The sequence below is a fragment of the Megascapheus bottae genome, chromosome 19, assembly GCF_031878675.1.
Source record: "Megascapheus bottae isolate mThoBot1 chromosome 19, mThoBot2.hap1, whole genome shotgun sequence".
Classification (NCBI taxonomy): Eukaryota; Metazoa; Chordata; class Mammalia; order Rodentia; family Geomyidae; genus Megascapheus; species Megascapheus bottae.
The window spans coordinates 1,717,577-1,730,705 of record NC_143527.1 but is presented as its reverse complement, the minus strand read 5'-3'; the positions used below and the strand labels follow the sequence as shown (position 1 = coordinate 1,730,705).

General features: G+C 46.7%; 1 protein-coding gene across 1 annotated transcript in view; it reads left to right on the top strand.

The window, feature by feature from the left end:
* Znf236 (zinc finger protein 236) overlaps window positions 1–13,129 on the top strand; it is a 67,727-nt gene that overhangs the window by 22,647 nt on the left and 31,951 nt on the right. Inside the window, exons 9-11 of the mRNA XM_090352952.1 lie at window positions 1,127–1,355; window positions 8,341–8,613; window positions 9,091–9,294. Of these exons, the coding sequence (XP_090209078.1) occupies window positions 1,127–1,355; window positions 8,341–8,613; window positions 9,091–9,294 (706 nt within the window). The remainder of the gene's footprint in view (window positions 1–1,126; window positions 1,356–8,340; window positions 8,614–9,090; window positions 9,295–13,129) is intronic.

Here is a 13,129-nt window from a genome sequence, read left to right as displayed (position 1 = left end):
AGGCTTGGCCAGAAGCCAGGATTGTTTCTGAACGAGAGCTCGGCCAGGCTCGTCAGACAGGTGTCCTGATTTACAGTGTCAACACTGAAAAAGATTATGGTGAGACAGAATGGCCAGTGCAGAATTCCAAGTACTATGTTCCCTAGTTCCCTCGTCCACCCATCTAAAAGAGATCCAGCTCCCTCCTTCCCTGCCCTCCCACCCTGACCCTGGGGTTTAAGCTCTGGGCCTGAGCTTCCTTTGCTCAAGGCCAGTGCTCTACAGCTTGAGCCACTCCCAACTTTTTGAGTAGTTTATTGGAGGTAAAAGTCTTAAAGATTTTCCTGTTTTGCTGCCCGGGGTGATTATGAACCACAACCCTCCCTCATCTCACGCATCTCAGCCTCTTGAGGAGCTAGGGCTATAGGCGTGAGCGACTGGTGCCTGGCTGGCTTACTCTTTTTATTCTACGAATTTACTTGAAAAGACTTTAGAACTAGTATCTGTTTGTTGAGTGACTTGCCAGAAATATTTCATTTTTCTTGACTATCTGGTAAGAGTCATGAATGTGTCCTATACAAGCAGGGTGCTAGGCTGGCTTTGCTGCTGGTAGGTGAGCAGCCGAAGCCTACCCAGGAGAGGAAGAATTGGGGTAGAGAGTGCCTTCCTGACTTGCCACCCCAGGCCAGGACCATTTCCATGGTTCTTCTCCTTCACGCAAGGGTCCTTCCTCCTCTCCTCTTGTCCATATTTACACCAACCTTTCCTATCTCACGGTAAGAAGTCCACTAGGGGTGTGAGAGTGTCGCACCTCAACCAGTGTCCTAAAGATAAACCCAGAGTACCTAGGCAAGGTAGCAGCCTTGCTAGTCAAAGGCAGCTCAGGCTGTCAGAGGAAAGTTTTGAAAGTTGATGGGAGCGGTAACTGCTTTTATCATGTTGCATTTTGGCTGGGAGTGTGATGTCAGGTATCAGAAGGGAGGTCACAGCCTCCCTCTTTGGTGGACAGCTGCTGGGAACTCTAGAGCCTGTTTGTTGGAGTGGAGTCCGAGCTCTGTGGGGGAAGCTTTGTGGCGTCTGGGGGTAGATTTGGCAGGCCAGTCTGGGCCGCGGCCTCTTCTAACCTTTGAGTTTTGTTCTGTCTCAGCAAGCCTTAGAAAACAGTGGGCTGTCTTCACTTCCAGTTACAGCACCTCCCGGCGACTGCAGCCACACCTCAGCACCTGCAGCACAGCCTTCAAGTCCGCCTGCCCCCGACGTCTCCTCGGAGCCCGTGGACCCCTCAGATGCTGCTCAGGAAAAGGGGCAGGAGAGCCCCGAGAAAGCAGAGAAGAAAGAAAAGAAAGTCATGAAGAAGAAGTCACCGTTTCTGCCCGGTAATAGTGTGGTTCGGACCGTGTGGACCTGTGGCCCCCTGCTCTTGGGGAAGGCTATGTGGTGGCTGCAGGTTCTGAATGTAACCGTTGTGGACTGGAGCTGGAGTCAGATGGCGGTCACAGTGCTTGTGGCATGCATTCGTTACAGTGGGCTTCTCTCCTGGCTTCTCAGCCAGTCCCTGTACCCAGACACTTCCTGCACCTCTTTGGTCTTGACTCACTGCTTATTGCCTCTGTGGCTCCGCTGCCCAGCCCAGCAGCCTCTGGTGGGCTCTTCCTCCTCCTTTGCTGTGTGCTGCCACCGGACAGTGCCCGGTGGGCCCAGGCCCACTCTCTTTGATCCTTTACCCGAGCCATTCTGTGTCTACCCACGCTTCTCCATTTTGGTCCTCCATTTCCCAGCCCAACTTGGGTTCCAGGCTTTCCTCTTTCTTTTGGGTAGAATCATCCTTTACGTACAGTGAAGGTGGATTCTGCTACATTTCCCAATACCCTGCTTTCTGAGGCTTTTCTCACTGAAAGTGTCTTTCTGACCCTGCCTCCATCTCAGTGAAAATAGGCTCTCAAGGTCAGAAGCTGTGAAGAGTCTCAGTTCACATACATCCACACTGCATGGTGAGATGCCTACATTCTCGACAAGAATTGTGCAGATGGGGTCCGTGGTCCTACCAGGCACCGGGCCCTTTCTGTCCAGAGGGCATTCTGCTCCTCTCTGACCCTCGCTGCCTCCTGTTGCTCTTGTACAGTTGAAGATGAGGTGAGATGGTTAGCTTACTTTCAGGTGAAGGATGTTGAGGATGACTTCCTGTGAGCACTGGCCATCTCTGCTGCCTCTGGGAGCTCCTTGTATATTCTAGTTATCAGACCCTTGTCCAATACGTAGCTGGAAAAGAGCTCCCCATTTTGTAGGCTGACTTTTTTTGTGTGTATGGGGGTCGTTCGTGGGTCTTGAACTCTGGGCCTGGGCGCTGTCCCTGAGCTCTTCAGCTCAAGGCTTACCACCCTATCCTTGAAACCACGGCCCCACTTCCAGTTTTCTGGTGGTTAATTGGAGGTAAGAATCTCAGGTTCTTTAGTGCCTGAGCTGCCTTTAAACCTTGATCCTCAGATCTCAACCTCCAGAGTAGCTAGGATGACAGGAGTGAGCCTGTGTCTTGCTTTAGGCCATCTTTTGAGCTTGGTGATTACCCTTCCCTGTGCAGAAGCTGTTGGCTTGGTGACATCTTTTTTTTTTTTTTTTTGGAGGGGGGGTGTCAATCCTGGGGCTTGAACTCAAGGGCCTGGGCACTGTCTCTGAGCTTTCTTTGATCAAGGCTAGCTTGATGAAGTCTTACTGGGATAGTTTTAATGTGTCTTGCTTGGGTAAGGTTCATTAGCCGGGTAAGAGTTTTTGTTTTTCTTTTCTTTGTAACTGGGCTTAGTATTACCAAATGTCTTTTTTCGCTAGGCTATGATTGTAATTGTTTTTACTCTAATGTGGTAAATGATGGTAGCTGAATTTCAATGTAAAACAAATCTATTACATGTGGGCTGTGGTGTTTATTACTCCTGTCTGTTGTGTTTGTTTTCCGCTCCCTGTCTCTTGAACATCTGTGTCCTGATCCTGAACTGACTGGGGAGGTCCAGTCATTAGTGTGTGGTTCCCTGAGAAAAGAGGATTAAGTTCTTCATGAGCCTTCAGCGTAAAACGGCCGAGGCCCTTCATAAAAGCCCTACCAGGTATCCTCTGGGCCACATGCAGGGTGGGTTCTCATTGTTTCTGCAAAGCCAGATGCTTCAGACCCCCCTTGCGCATGGCAGGACATGGGTTTGCCCTAAGGTACCAGGGAAAACTCTGTGTAAGTGCTGTGCAGGGTCTCCGTGTCCATCTCTTCCTTTCAGAGTTCTTCCAGCTTGAAGGTATAATCCATGCTGGGCCCTTGGATTGAAAATTCAGTCACTCCCTGTATATTCACTGTTCCTGATGTGCTGTGGCTTTGCTCGACCACCTGTGACAGCTGGAAGGAACTGCTGTACGACATCTGCTTCTCCCATATAGCTGACTGTCAGAGCAGTGCTGTGTGCTGGTGTGGCGACCTGTGTCTCCAGCCTGGCCTGGTCTGCTAAGGAGGGGGTTGAGTGGGCTCCCGGGGCTCCTTCCTGCATAGCCTTTGGGCATGCATCTGCGCAGGAGGGAGGAGTGGAGTTTTCCTCCAGGCATGTAGTGCTGAGATGAAGGAATGGCCCCTCTCTTGGAGGGTAGTGAGGGCTGGCAAGAAGGTCTGAGGCAAGACTTGTGACAAGGGTTGCACTGTGAAACTTGCTGCTGAGGGTGCTACGGGCCCAGCAGGCAGTTCAGCAGCCTGATTCAGAAAGTCTGTAGCCTTCCTGCCCCAGTGTGAGCAACAGAATCTGACACTTCTCCACTCCTGGGGTTGACAGATTCTTCATGAGTGCTTGCTTCATCTGATAACGGTCAGCAGTCCAGCTGCCGCTGCCACCCAGCTGGTTACCATCCACAGGCAGGGCGTGTCTGTTCGGCAGTTCTGCAAGGAAAGGCTTCACGATTCGCTGCTGACTGACAAAGCTAGAGCCAGGCAAGCAGTTGTGATTTGAGAAAGCCATTCCTGCCCGCGGCACATGTCTAGGTCAGCTGTGGATGGTGTGGTGAAGAAGTCACCAGTGCCTGGTAACCGCTGAAGGAGCTGACCGGGGTGCTGACAGAGTCCCAGGCCTTGTATGCTGCCAGGTGCTGACCACTGAGTAGGCTGCCATGACTCTGTCAGTGGTGCAGGCCGGATGGGAGTCAGCAGTCGTAATGGTGACGTTCCAGCAAGCTGTTCTGGCGAGACACGAGCTGCTCTCTAGTTCTCGAGTGTGGCTTCATCCTCTTCTCATTTTCAGATGGACTCTGCATCTTTTCCTAACAGTTGGGGTATTTGCTCCCAGAGCTGCCTTTTGCCAGTCTGAGAGTGCTGGCTACCTTGAAGCGTCCAGATCCTCACAGCAAATCCACTGATACTAGGGGAGTGCCATCGTCTCTGGGCATTGGTCACTGTAGTGTCGTGTCACTCAGCATACCTTGGTCTTTGTTAATTGTGTCCAGCTAACCATTGTCCATCCCTTGGTGCTTCTTGGCCTTCAGTGTCTGGCCCGAAAGTCTGCGTCTTGCCAGCACTTGATACGAAGGCCGCATTGGCTTCGCATCCCCAGTTGTGTCCATTCTGTTATTTGTAGGGTCAGAATACAGTTCCACATGCTTTCTGTGTAACTTCTGCTGACAGGTGTCCTAGCAGTACGTTTACAAACTGTCAATGGCTAGGAGGGACAAAACTGAGACATAGCTCCAAATACTTCCTGCACTGGTATGTCACTTCACTTCAAAATGGATGTACTGCTGGTAATTTGCCAAAGTTTATGCGACGTTAGTGCTGTGACCTCCCTATGTTACCTTTTATCACGGATTCCTGCAAGCTGCCTCTATGCAGTGTTTGCACACATCCTGCTTGCAAACTTCGTATTAAAGGCCATGAGGTGTGGATTTACTCCTTGGATTTAGATCCCTTAGCGAGTAAAATAAAAACTAAAATCTTGGGTTATTACTGATGAATTGTATAGCATGAAGCAGAAGATATGGACTTCTTTACAAAAAGATTTGCATTTAGAGTCAGCATCTGTGCTGGTAGCCAAATTTCTACAACTGCCCAATTCCTGGCTCAGAATGTTTGCATTCAACTTGGTATTACAGTTCATGAAAAAAGAAGAGCTTGAAGTGGCTTTACCATGCTGCGTGCGCACACCTCCAGGGCTTTGGGGGGAGTCTCATGACCTTGCAAGTCCTTCGCTTGACTTAGCATTTGTATTTTGCTCAAAAAGAACTTTCCATTTCTTACAGTTAGCATGTTCTGTCTGCTTGCCTGGATTGGCAAGGGTCCAGGAAGTTGATGCAACACACTTGTGGGTGTCTGAGGCAATATCATGAGTGTGGTCAAAGGCTTGGGGCCCAGACAGAAACCAAAAAGGCCCCTATAATTAATTAGCATGGGCATTCTCCATCTCTGTTCCTCCTTCCTGGCTACACTGATGTGAACTGTTCCGCCATGCCCTACCCACCATAACGGGCTGACACCTCTGAAACTGGGAGCAAAACGTATCTTTTCCTCCTTTCACGGCGTTTCTTTTACAGCAGTGAGAGCATTCATTACCCATTCCAGCTCCTGCACTTGAGCTTTGTGAGTACCACAGGCCACCCTCCGCCCCCTAGAAATTCGTGGAGGTTTTTTCTGTCCCTCCGCCTGCCTGCCTCTTGCCCTGTGGGTGGCCTGCATGGGCCCAGCCTTGCTACCTTGTCTCCCCCTGCCTCCCTCTGCCTTGGCTGTGTTGAATGCCAAAGGGGCGGGGCGGCAGGGGCGTTTGTCTGATTGGAATAAAGGAAATAAACAGGGCTTTTCCCCTTGGCAGCACCTGAGGCTTCATGGACAGGCCTTTCCTGCTGTTTGGTACTGAGCCTTGTGTTCCATGAGGCATTGCTTACCCTGGCTAGAAGGTTTGGTTTTGGGGACTTCCCTGTTCCTGGCTTTAGCCTTTTCATCCATCCAGTAAATGTACCTAGGGAAAATGTCTCTTGGCTCTAATAGCTGCCTTCATCGTGCAGCCAGGGGCCTGCTTTGTGAGGCAGGAGTCTTTCCATTGTCTCTTCCTAAAGCTAATGGAATTAATGGGGTTAGTGCATGTACCCATCTCAGCCTTGTACCTCACATGCCTGATACATGTACAGTACAGGACTGCCTTCCTCAATGCTAAGTGTTTGCAAATTTGTTGTTGCTTTGGGGATGATTCTGTGTGTTATCTGTCTCGTAGCAGTGTCAGTGAGGGCAGTTGCTTTTCTGAACATTTCTACTTGTTACGGTCAGAACTCTGAATTCCACTTTTTTCTTTGGTGAACATACACAGGTCATGTTTTGAGACGGGTGCATTGCTACCAATTTGGAGGCTCTGTTACAGTCCGTTCCTGGAAGATTAGAACTTACTGACAGTTTTTATAATTAAAGGCATATTTTTATATCTCTTAAAAACATCTGCTTTCTGGGGACAGTGTTAAGACATAAATAATATTCTAGGGGTTTATTGTGGGTCATGGGGCTTGAACTCGGCCTGGGCACTGTCCCTGAGCTTTTCAGCTCAAGGCTACTGTCCTACCCTTGAGCCAAGCCCCACTTCCTGTTTTCTAGAGGTTAATTGGAGATAAGAGTCTCAGGTCCTTTTGTGCCTGGGCTGGCTTTGAACCTTGATCCTCAGATCTTAGCCTCCTGAGTAGCTAGGATTACAGCCACAGCACCTGGCTTTTTTTTTTTTTTTGCCAGTCCTGGGCTTGGGCTCAGGGCCTGAGCACTGTCCTTGGACTTTCTCAAGGCTAGAGCTCTACCACTTGAGCCTCAGCACCACTTCCGGCTTTTTTCTATGTATGTGGTACCGAGGAATCGAACCCGGGTCTTCATGCATGCTAGGCAAGCACTTTAACCACTAGGCCAAACTCCCGGTCTCGGCTTTTTTTTTTTTACTTTGCTTTTTAAACCTAATTTTTTCCCCTTGGATTGTATTTTATGCCAAGAACATATTATACATATTTTCTAACTCTATATTAACTTATACAGAGGGAAAAATTCTCTGCATTTGTTTGCTGATAACTGAAAAGAGGTGATGGACTTTTTTTTTTTTTTTTTTTTTTTTTTTTTTGCGGGTCAGGGGTAAGGGTTGGGGGGAGTGGAAGGCTGGCCTGGTCACTGTCCCTAAGTTTTTTTGCAGAAAGCTAGTCCTCTACCACTTGAGCCACAGCTCTACTGATGGCTTTTTTGGTGCTTAATTTGAGATAAGAGTCTCACTGACTTTCCTGTTCTGCTGGGTTCCAATCATGATACTCAGATCTCAGCCTCTAGAGTAGCTAGGGTTGTAGGTTACAGACAAGACCCCTGAAGTCTGGCTTAGATTTTTTTTTTTTAATCATTGAAGAAAACTATGTTTTGGGGCTGGTAGCGTGGTCTAGTGGTAGAGTGCTTGCCTAGCTTTCATGAAGCAGAAAAAGTGGAAAGTGATGCTGTAGCCCAAGTCATAAAGTGCTAGCCTTGAGGAAAAACTCAAGGACAGTGATCAGGCCCTGAGTTCAAGCTCCACGACTGGCAAAAAAGGAAAAGAAAAAAAGAAAACTATACCTGTATTGGCATAAATTTAAGTTTGACTCAAAATTTTCGGGTGAATTTCATTGAAATGAGCAAAATACTTTGGATTTTAGAATAATTCCTTGAGTTGAATTGTCTATATAATTACTGTAGATACTTGCTTAATTTCAGATGAGTAAATCTAACCAAACCTTTTAAAAATAAAAAATGATCTTGTAGAGTTTTATTTCAAGGTTTTTGACTTTAGAAATTATTTCTCCAAATTTTATTTATAGCTTTTATTTGTGTTTTTTCTGTTCGGAATAATTTTAAATGAAATGGATAGTGGAGTAATAGTGTTTATAGTTGTAACCTTTGTGATTTGTGGAAAGCGTCTTTAGCGCTTGTTCATAGAGTGTAGTATTGTGTAGACCATGTACCTATGTGTTTATACATTCCCTGGGTGATCGTTGGCATTTATACTATTTATTTGAGACTCCCGATAATAGTCAGTGAATTTTGCCTCCTTCCTCTTCCTCTCCAGAAACCTCCAAGTTGGTCAGAGTCACTTGATCACACTTTTACTCTCATCCAGAGTGAAGGCATTCTGCCCTGGGGTTGCTGAGTTACTTGCTCTTGACTGTAGCAGTAGCAGTTTGCAAGTAGGGTTCTCTCCACGACTAAGTCGTCGTCCTGGGACACTTGCAATGGTGCTGGAGATTTCACTTTCCCGTGCTTCCCGGGTGACTTGCTGCGTGGGTACTGCTCCCTCTCCCTGTGGAAGGGAGCGGCAGGCCCTGGTGTGTGGTTTCCGGGTGGAATGGACGAGCCCTTTCTCCTTGTCACTGCAGGCTCCATCCGAGAAGAGAACGGGGTGCGGTGGCACGTCTGCCCCTACTGCACCAAGGAGTTCCGGAAGCCCAGCGACCTCGTGCGTCACATCCGCATCCACACCCACGAGAAGCCCTTCAAGTGTCCGCAGTGCTTCCGCGCCTTCGCCGTGAAGAGCACGCTGACCGCGCACATCAAAACCCACACCGGCATCAAGGCCTTCAAGTGCCAGTACTGCATGAAGAGCTTCTCCACCTCAGGGAGCCTCAAGGTGCACATCCGCCTGCACACAGGTGCGCCCGCCTGCCTCCATGTTGTCAAGTAGAGGAAATCCCCTCTGGGAACGACACGGCAGCAGTAGTTGAGGATAACGCCATGCAGTCCTTGAGGACGGCACTGACTCACGCTCAGTGCTGGCTATGCATCAGCGCTTGTAACCTGTACTCTCCCAAAAGGGCCTTGGCTTCCTGGCCCTATGCATGTCAGCTGGCAAGAGAGCTCTCCCACATTCCTCACAGTTCTCAGGAAGGATGAGGTGTTTGAATGTCCATAGCTGACGATGTGAGGCTCTGGTCTCAGTCTAGGAAACCATCTCTATCACTTGCCCTGACCTCTACCTGTACTGTTCCAATCAAGGGAAGGTGTAACCATAAACAGGGAGGGACAAATGAAATACTCAGATCACCATCGCAAATACTAACAGTGTGTGTTGGCATTTGGCATTGAGGTATGAGGTGTGGATTCTTGAAATAATGATTTTATTTTACTAGGAGTCAGACCTTTTGCCTGTCCTCACTGTGACAAAAAGTTCCGAACCTCAGGACACAGGAAGACTCACGTTGCCTCCCACTTCAAACACACGGAGCTGAGGAAGATGAGGCACCAGCGTAAACCCACGAAGGTTCGAGTCGGCAAGACAAACGTTCCCGTCCCTGACATTCCTCTGCAAGAGCCAATTCTCATCACCGACTTGGGTAAGGTGGGGCGTGGCATTGTCACCCCTCCTGGGTCCTCTCTCCCTCACATGAACGCTGTTAAATACTTCCAGCCTAGTGTCTGGGAAGATTTCCTTAACACTTGCTTTCCTTTTGGACTTGCGTGTCCCTCAGTAAGGATTAAAGCCCTCAGGTACCACTACCCAGATTGTAATTCTGGTTAGAGGGGAGCTAATTGTATGTAAGTCTTCATTAAAGAAATGCTTCTGAGCTAGCATTGTAAGAAACCTCTTTTTAGTCCAGTTGAATTGCTGTAAGCAAGGAGAGCGTAAGCTAGTAGCTCATAAGCAATAGCAGTTTATTTCTCACAGATATAGAGTCTAGCCCAAGGTCAAGTGATGGTGATTCAGTGACTGGGGAGGCCCGATTCCCACAGACGACACCGGGTAGTCCTCCAGGGCTCTGTTCCAGGCTCTCATCCTGCTTAAGAGTGGCAGTCATTTCCCCACACCCTTGAGAGGGGGGATTGAGGGAGTGACGCCTGTCAATCTGACCAAGGCACACCGTGTGTGTGTGTACGCACATGTCAGATGTCAGAGTAAAACTCCCTTGTGTAGCTAATTGATGATCATAAACTCATTTTCATGTTTTCTCTATTGCATGGTTTTCTAGCCTAAGCAAAATTAAACTCAAACAAAATATAATTAGTGTAGTGGTAAGCAAAGATAAAATTCAAGTTGATGTGAGGATAACGAGTAGTTAGAACCTTTATAGATATCTAAAACCAGTACCTCAAAAAAATATAAGCCAAACATTTATTTATTTACTTACTCATTTTTAATTTTTTTGTGGGTCATGGGGCTTGAACTCATCCTGGGCTCTGTCCCTGAGCTCTTCAGCTCAAGGCTACCACCCTACCCTTGAGCCAAACCCCACTTCCCATTTTCTAGAGGTTAATTGGAGATAAGAGTCTCAGGTCCTTTTGTGCCTGGGCTGGCTGTGAACCTTGATCCTCAGATTTCAGCCTCCTGAGTAGCTAGGATTATAGGCGTGAGCCACTGTGCCAGCAAACCAAACCATTTATAAGAAATAAATTCAAGGGACCGGGAGTTTGGCCTAGTGATTAAAGTGCTTGCCTAGCATGCATGAAGACCCGGGTTCAATTCCTCGGTACCACATACATAGAAAAAAGCTGGAAGTGGTGCTGAGGCTCAAGTGGTAGAGCTCTAGCCTTGAGAAAGCCCAAGAACAGTGCTCAGGCCCTGAGCTCAAGCCCAGGACTGGCAAAAAAAAAAAAAAAAATAAAATAAATTCAAAATTGTAAGTGGAGTGAGAGGTCCTCAATTAGAAGTATTAGCTACAGGAAGCACAGTAGAACTGATGCACATGAGCTCACACCACTTGGGCTTGAAATAGATGTGCATGAAAGGTTTCAATCTAAGGCACAGAAAATCACTAAATTCTGAAAAAGGGATATTGTTTAGGATATAATCTGTAATTGCAGTTGAGTAAAAACAATAAAAATACCCATCCAAAATTTGTGTGGAAAAATTTCAAAATTGAAATTATATATAACAACTCATTTAAATGAGTTGGATGGGTCTATGCTGACCTCAGAAATATTAGGGCTTTTGAATGCTCTTATTAAATAATAAGAATGGGACTACTATTTAACTGAAAAACTGACAAGTGGAAAATTCAGGAAGGAATTGGTAAATACAAAATAATTTAAGATAAATTGATAATTTTACAAAACTTAAATAATAAAACAGACGACTTGTCATTAATGATCCAAAAAGAAAATGGAAAATATACAGAAAATGAGGAGTACAAGAGATGAACAGGGCCGGGAATGTGGCCTAGTGGTAGAGTGCTTGCGTAGCATGCGTGAAGACCCGGGTTCAAATCCTCAGTACCACATACATAGAAAAAAAGTGGTGCTGAGGCTCAAGTGGTGGAGCTCTGGCCTTGAAAAAGTCCAAGGACAGTGCTCAGGCCCTGAGCTCAAGCCCAGGACTAACAGAGAGAGAGAGAGAGAGAGAGAGAGAGAGAGAGAGAGAGAGAGGGAGGGAGAGGGAGGGAGAGGGAGGGAGGGAGGGAGGGGGGAGGGGGGAGGGGGGAGAGGGGGAGAGGGAGGGAGGGAGGGAGGGAGGGGGGAGAGGGGGAGAGGGAGAGAGAGAGAGAGAGAGAGAGAGAGAGAGAGAGAGAGAGAAACATTGTTTAATGCATTCTGTAATTGCACTTGAAAATGTAGATGGAATGGTTCTTTTCTAGATGATAGACAATCAGAATTGATCTTAGAGAAACATACACCTGTTGCTGAGATACTAAGATCACCTTCTACACAACAGCCTGTAGTAGTGACTTGTGTGTGTGTTCTGGCCGACTTCTTGGGATATTTAATGGTCATTGCAGTGGATTAGGGTTTTTTTTTGTTTGTTTGTTTGTTTGTTTGTTTGTTTGTGCCAGTCCTGGGCTTGAGCTCACAGCCTGAGCCCTGTGCTTGGATTTTCTCAAGGCTAGAGCTCTACCACTTGAGCCTCAACACCATTTTCGGCTTTTTTCTATACATATGGTACCAAGGAATCGAACCTGGGTCTTTGTGTATGCTAGACAAGCACTCTACCACTGGGGCAAACTCCTGGCACAGTTGATTGTTTGAGAGCATGGGAAAGGACCCATTTCCCTCTGGAATTTAGAACACTTTGATTTTTTTCCCCCATTTTTAGAGCTTGTAAAAAGACAGACTTTTATCCATTTTCATTGTGTCTGTGTATGTATGTGTGTGTACATGCGTGCGTGTGTTTGTGTATGGGCTTGAATTCAGGCAATTACATCTGGCTTTTTTCCCCTTCTGGCTGTAACTCCACCACCTGAGCCTCTCCTCTGTGTGGCTTGTGGTTGGGGATAAGAGTTTCTTGGGTTTATCTTCCAGGCTGGCCTTAAGCTACAGTCCTCAGATCTCAGTTTCCCCAATATCTAGCATTATAGGCTTTAGCCACTAGCATTAAATTAAATATCTATGTGCTTGTTAACTTCAGGTTTATAAATCTTTAGTTGAATTATATTAGAATCTATTCTATTCCCTTGTAGTTATTTTACCCATTGGCTTTACAAAAGGAGCCTGGATCTTGGATCAAGTTAGTAGCAGCTGAATTTCCCTTTGGTGTTGGCTGTGGAAAATAATTTGTAGATGTAGCATCACACTGTAAACCATAAATTATTGTAACTATTTCTATTGCTGACTTTCTCATTACTTACATATATATCCATGTGTTAGACACTGGGCTCCTTAGTCTTTAGACATTGAGCTTGACCATCTTTGTGACTGAGCTCTTTGGGGGCTAGGAAAGATCTAACTACTAAGGCTGATTTTGGTAAAAACACACAGGGAGGGTTTTAGCCTACTTGGGCCTATTTAACCTCGTGAGGTGGGCCTTTATACTTCAGTTTAGAAAATGTTGGGATGCATTAGCAATAGAGACCATATAATTCTCTTTATTATTAAGGGAAATGGTTAGATGGTATAGAAACAGGTGGTCATGTTTTTGTTTTTTGACAGACATTCCCTCCTTTACACTCCAAAGTTTGTTCGTTCTTTTTTTTCAAGATAGAAACTGATTTTTTCTTTCTTCCTCTCCTGTTTCCCTACCTTTCTCCCTCCTTTCCTCCTTTTCATCCTTCTCTTTCATGAGCACAGATTAGTTATATAAGGGGAATTTCATTGTGGTAGTTACATACAAGCAAGAACTAAGGTGTTTTGTTGTTGTTGTTTTCCAGTCCTGGGGCTTAAACTCAGGGCCCGAGCACTGTCCTTGGGCTTTCTCAAGGATGGTGCTCTACCACTTGAGCCACAGCACTACTACAGCTTTTT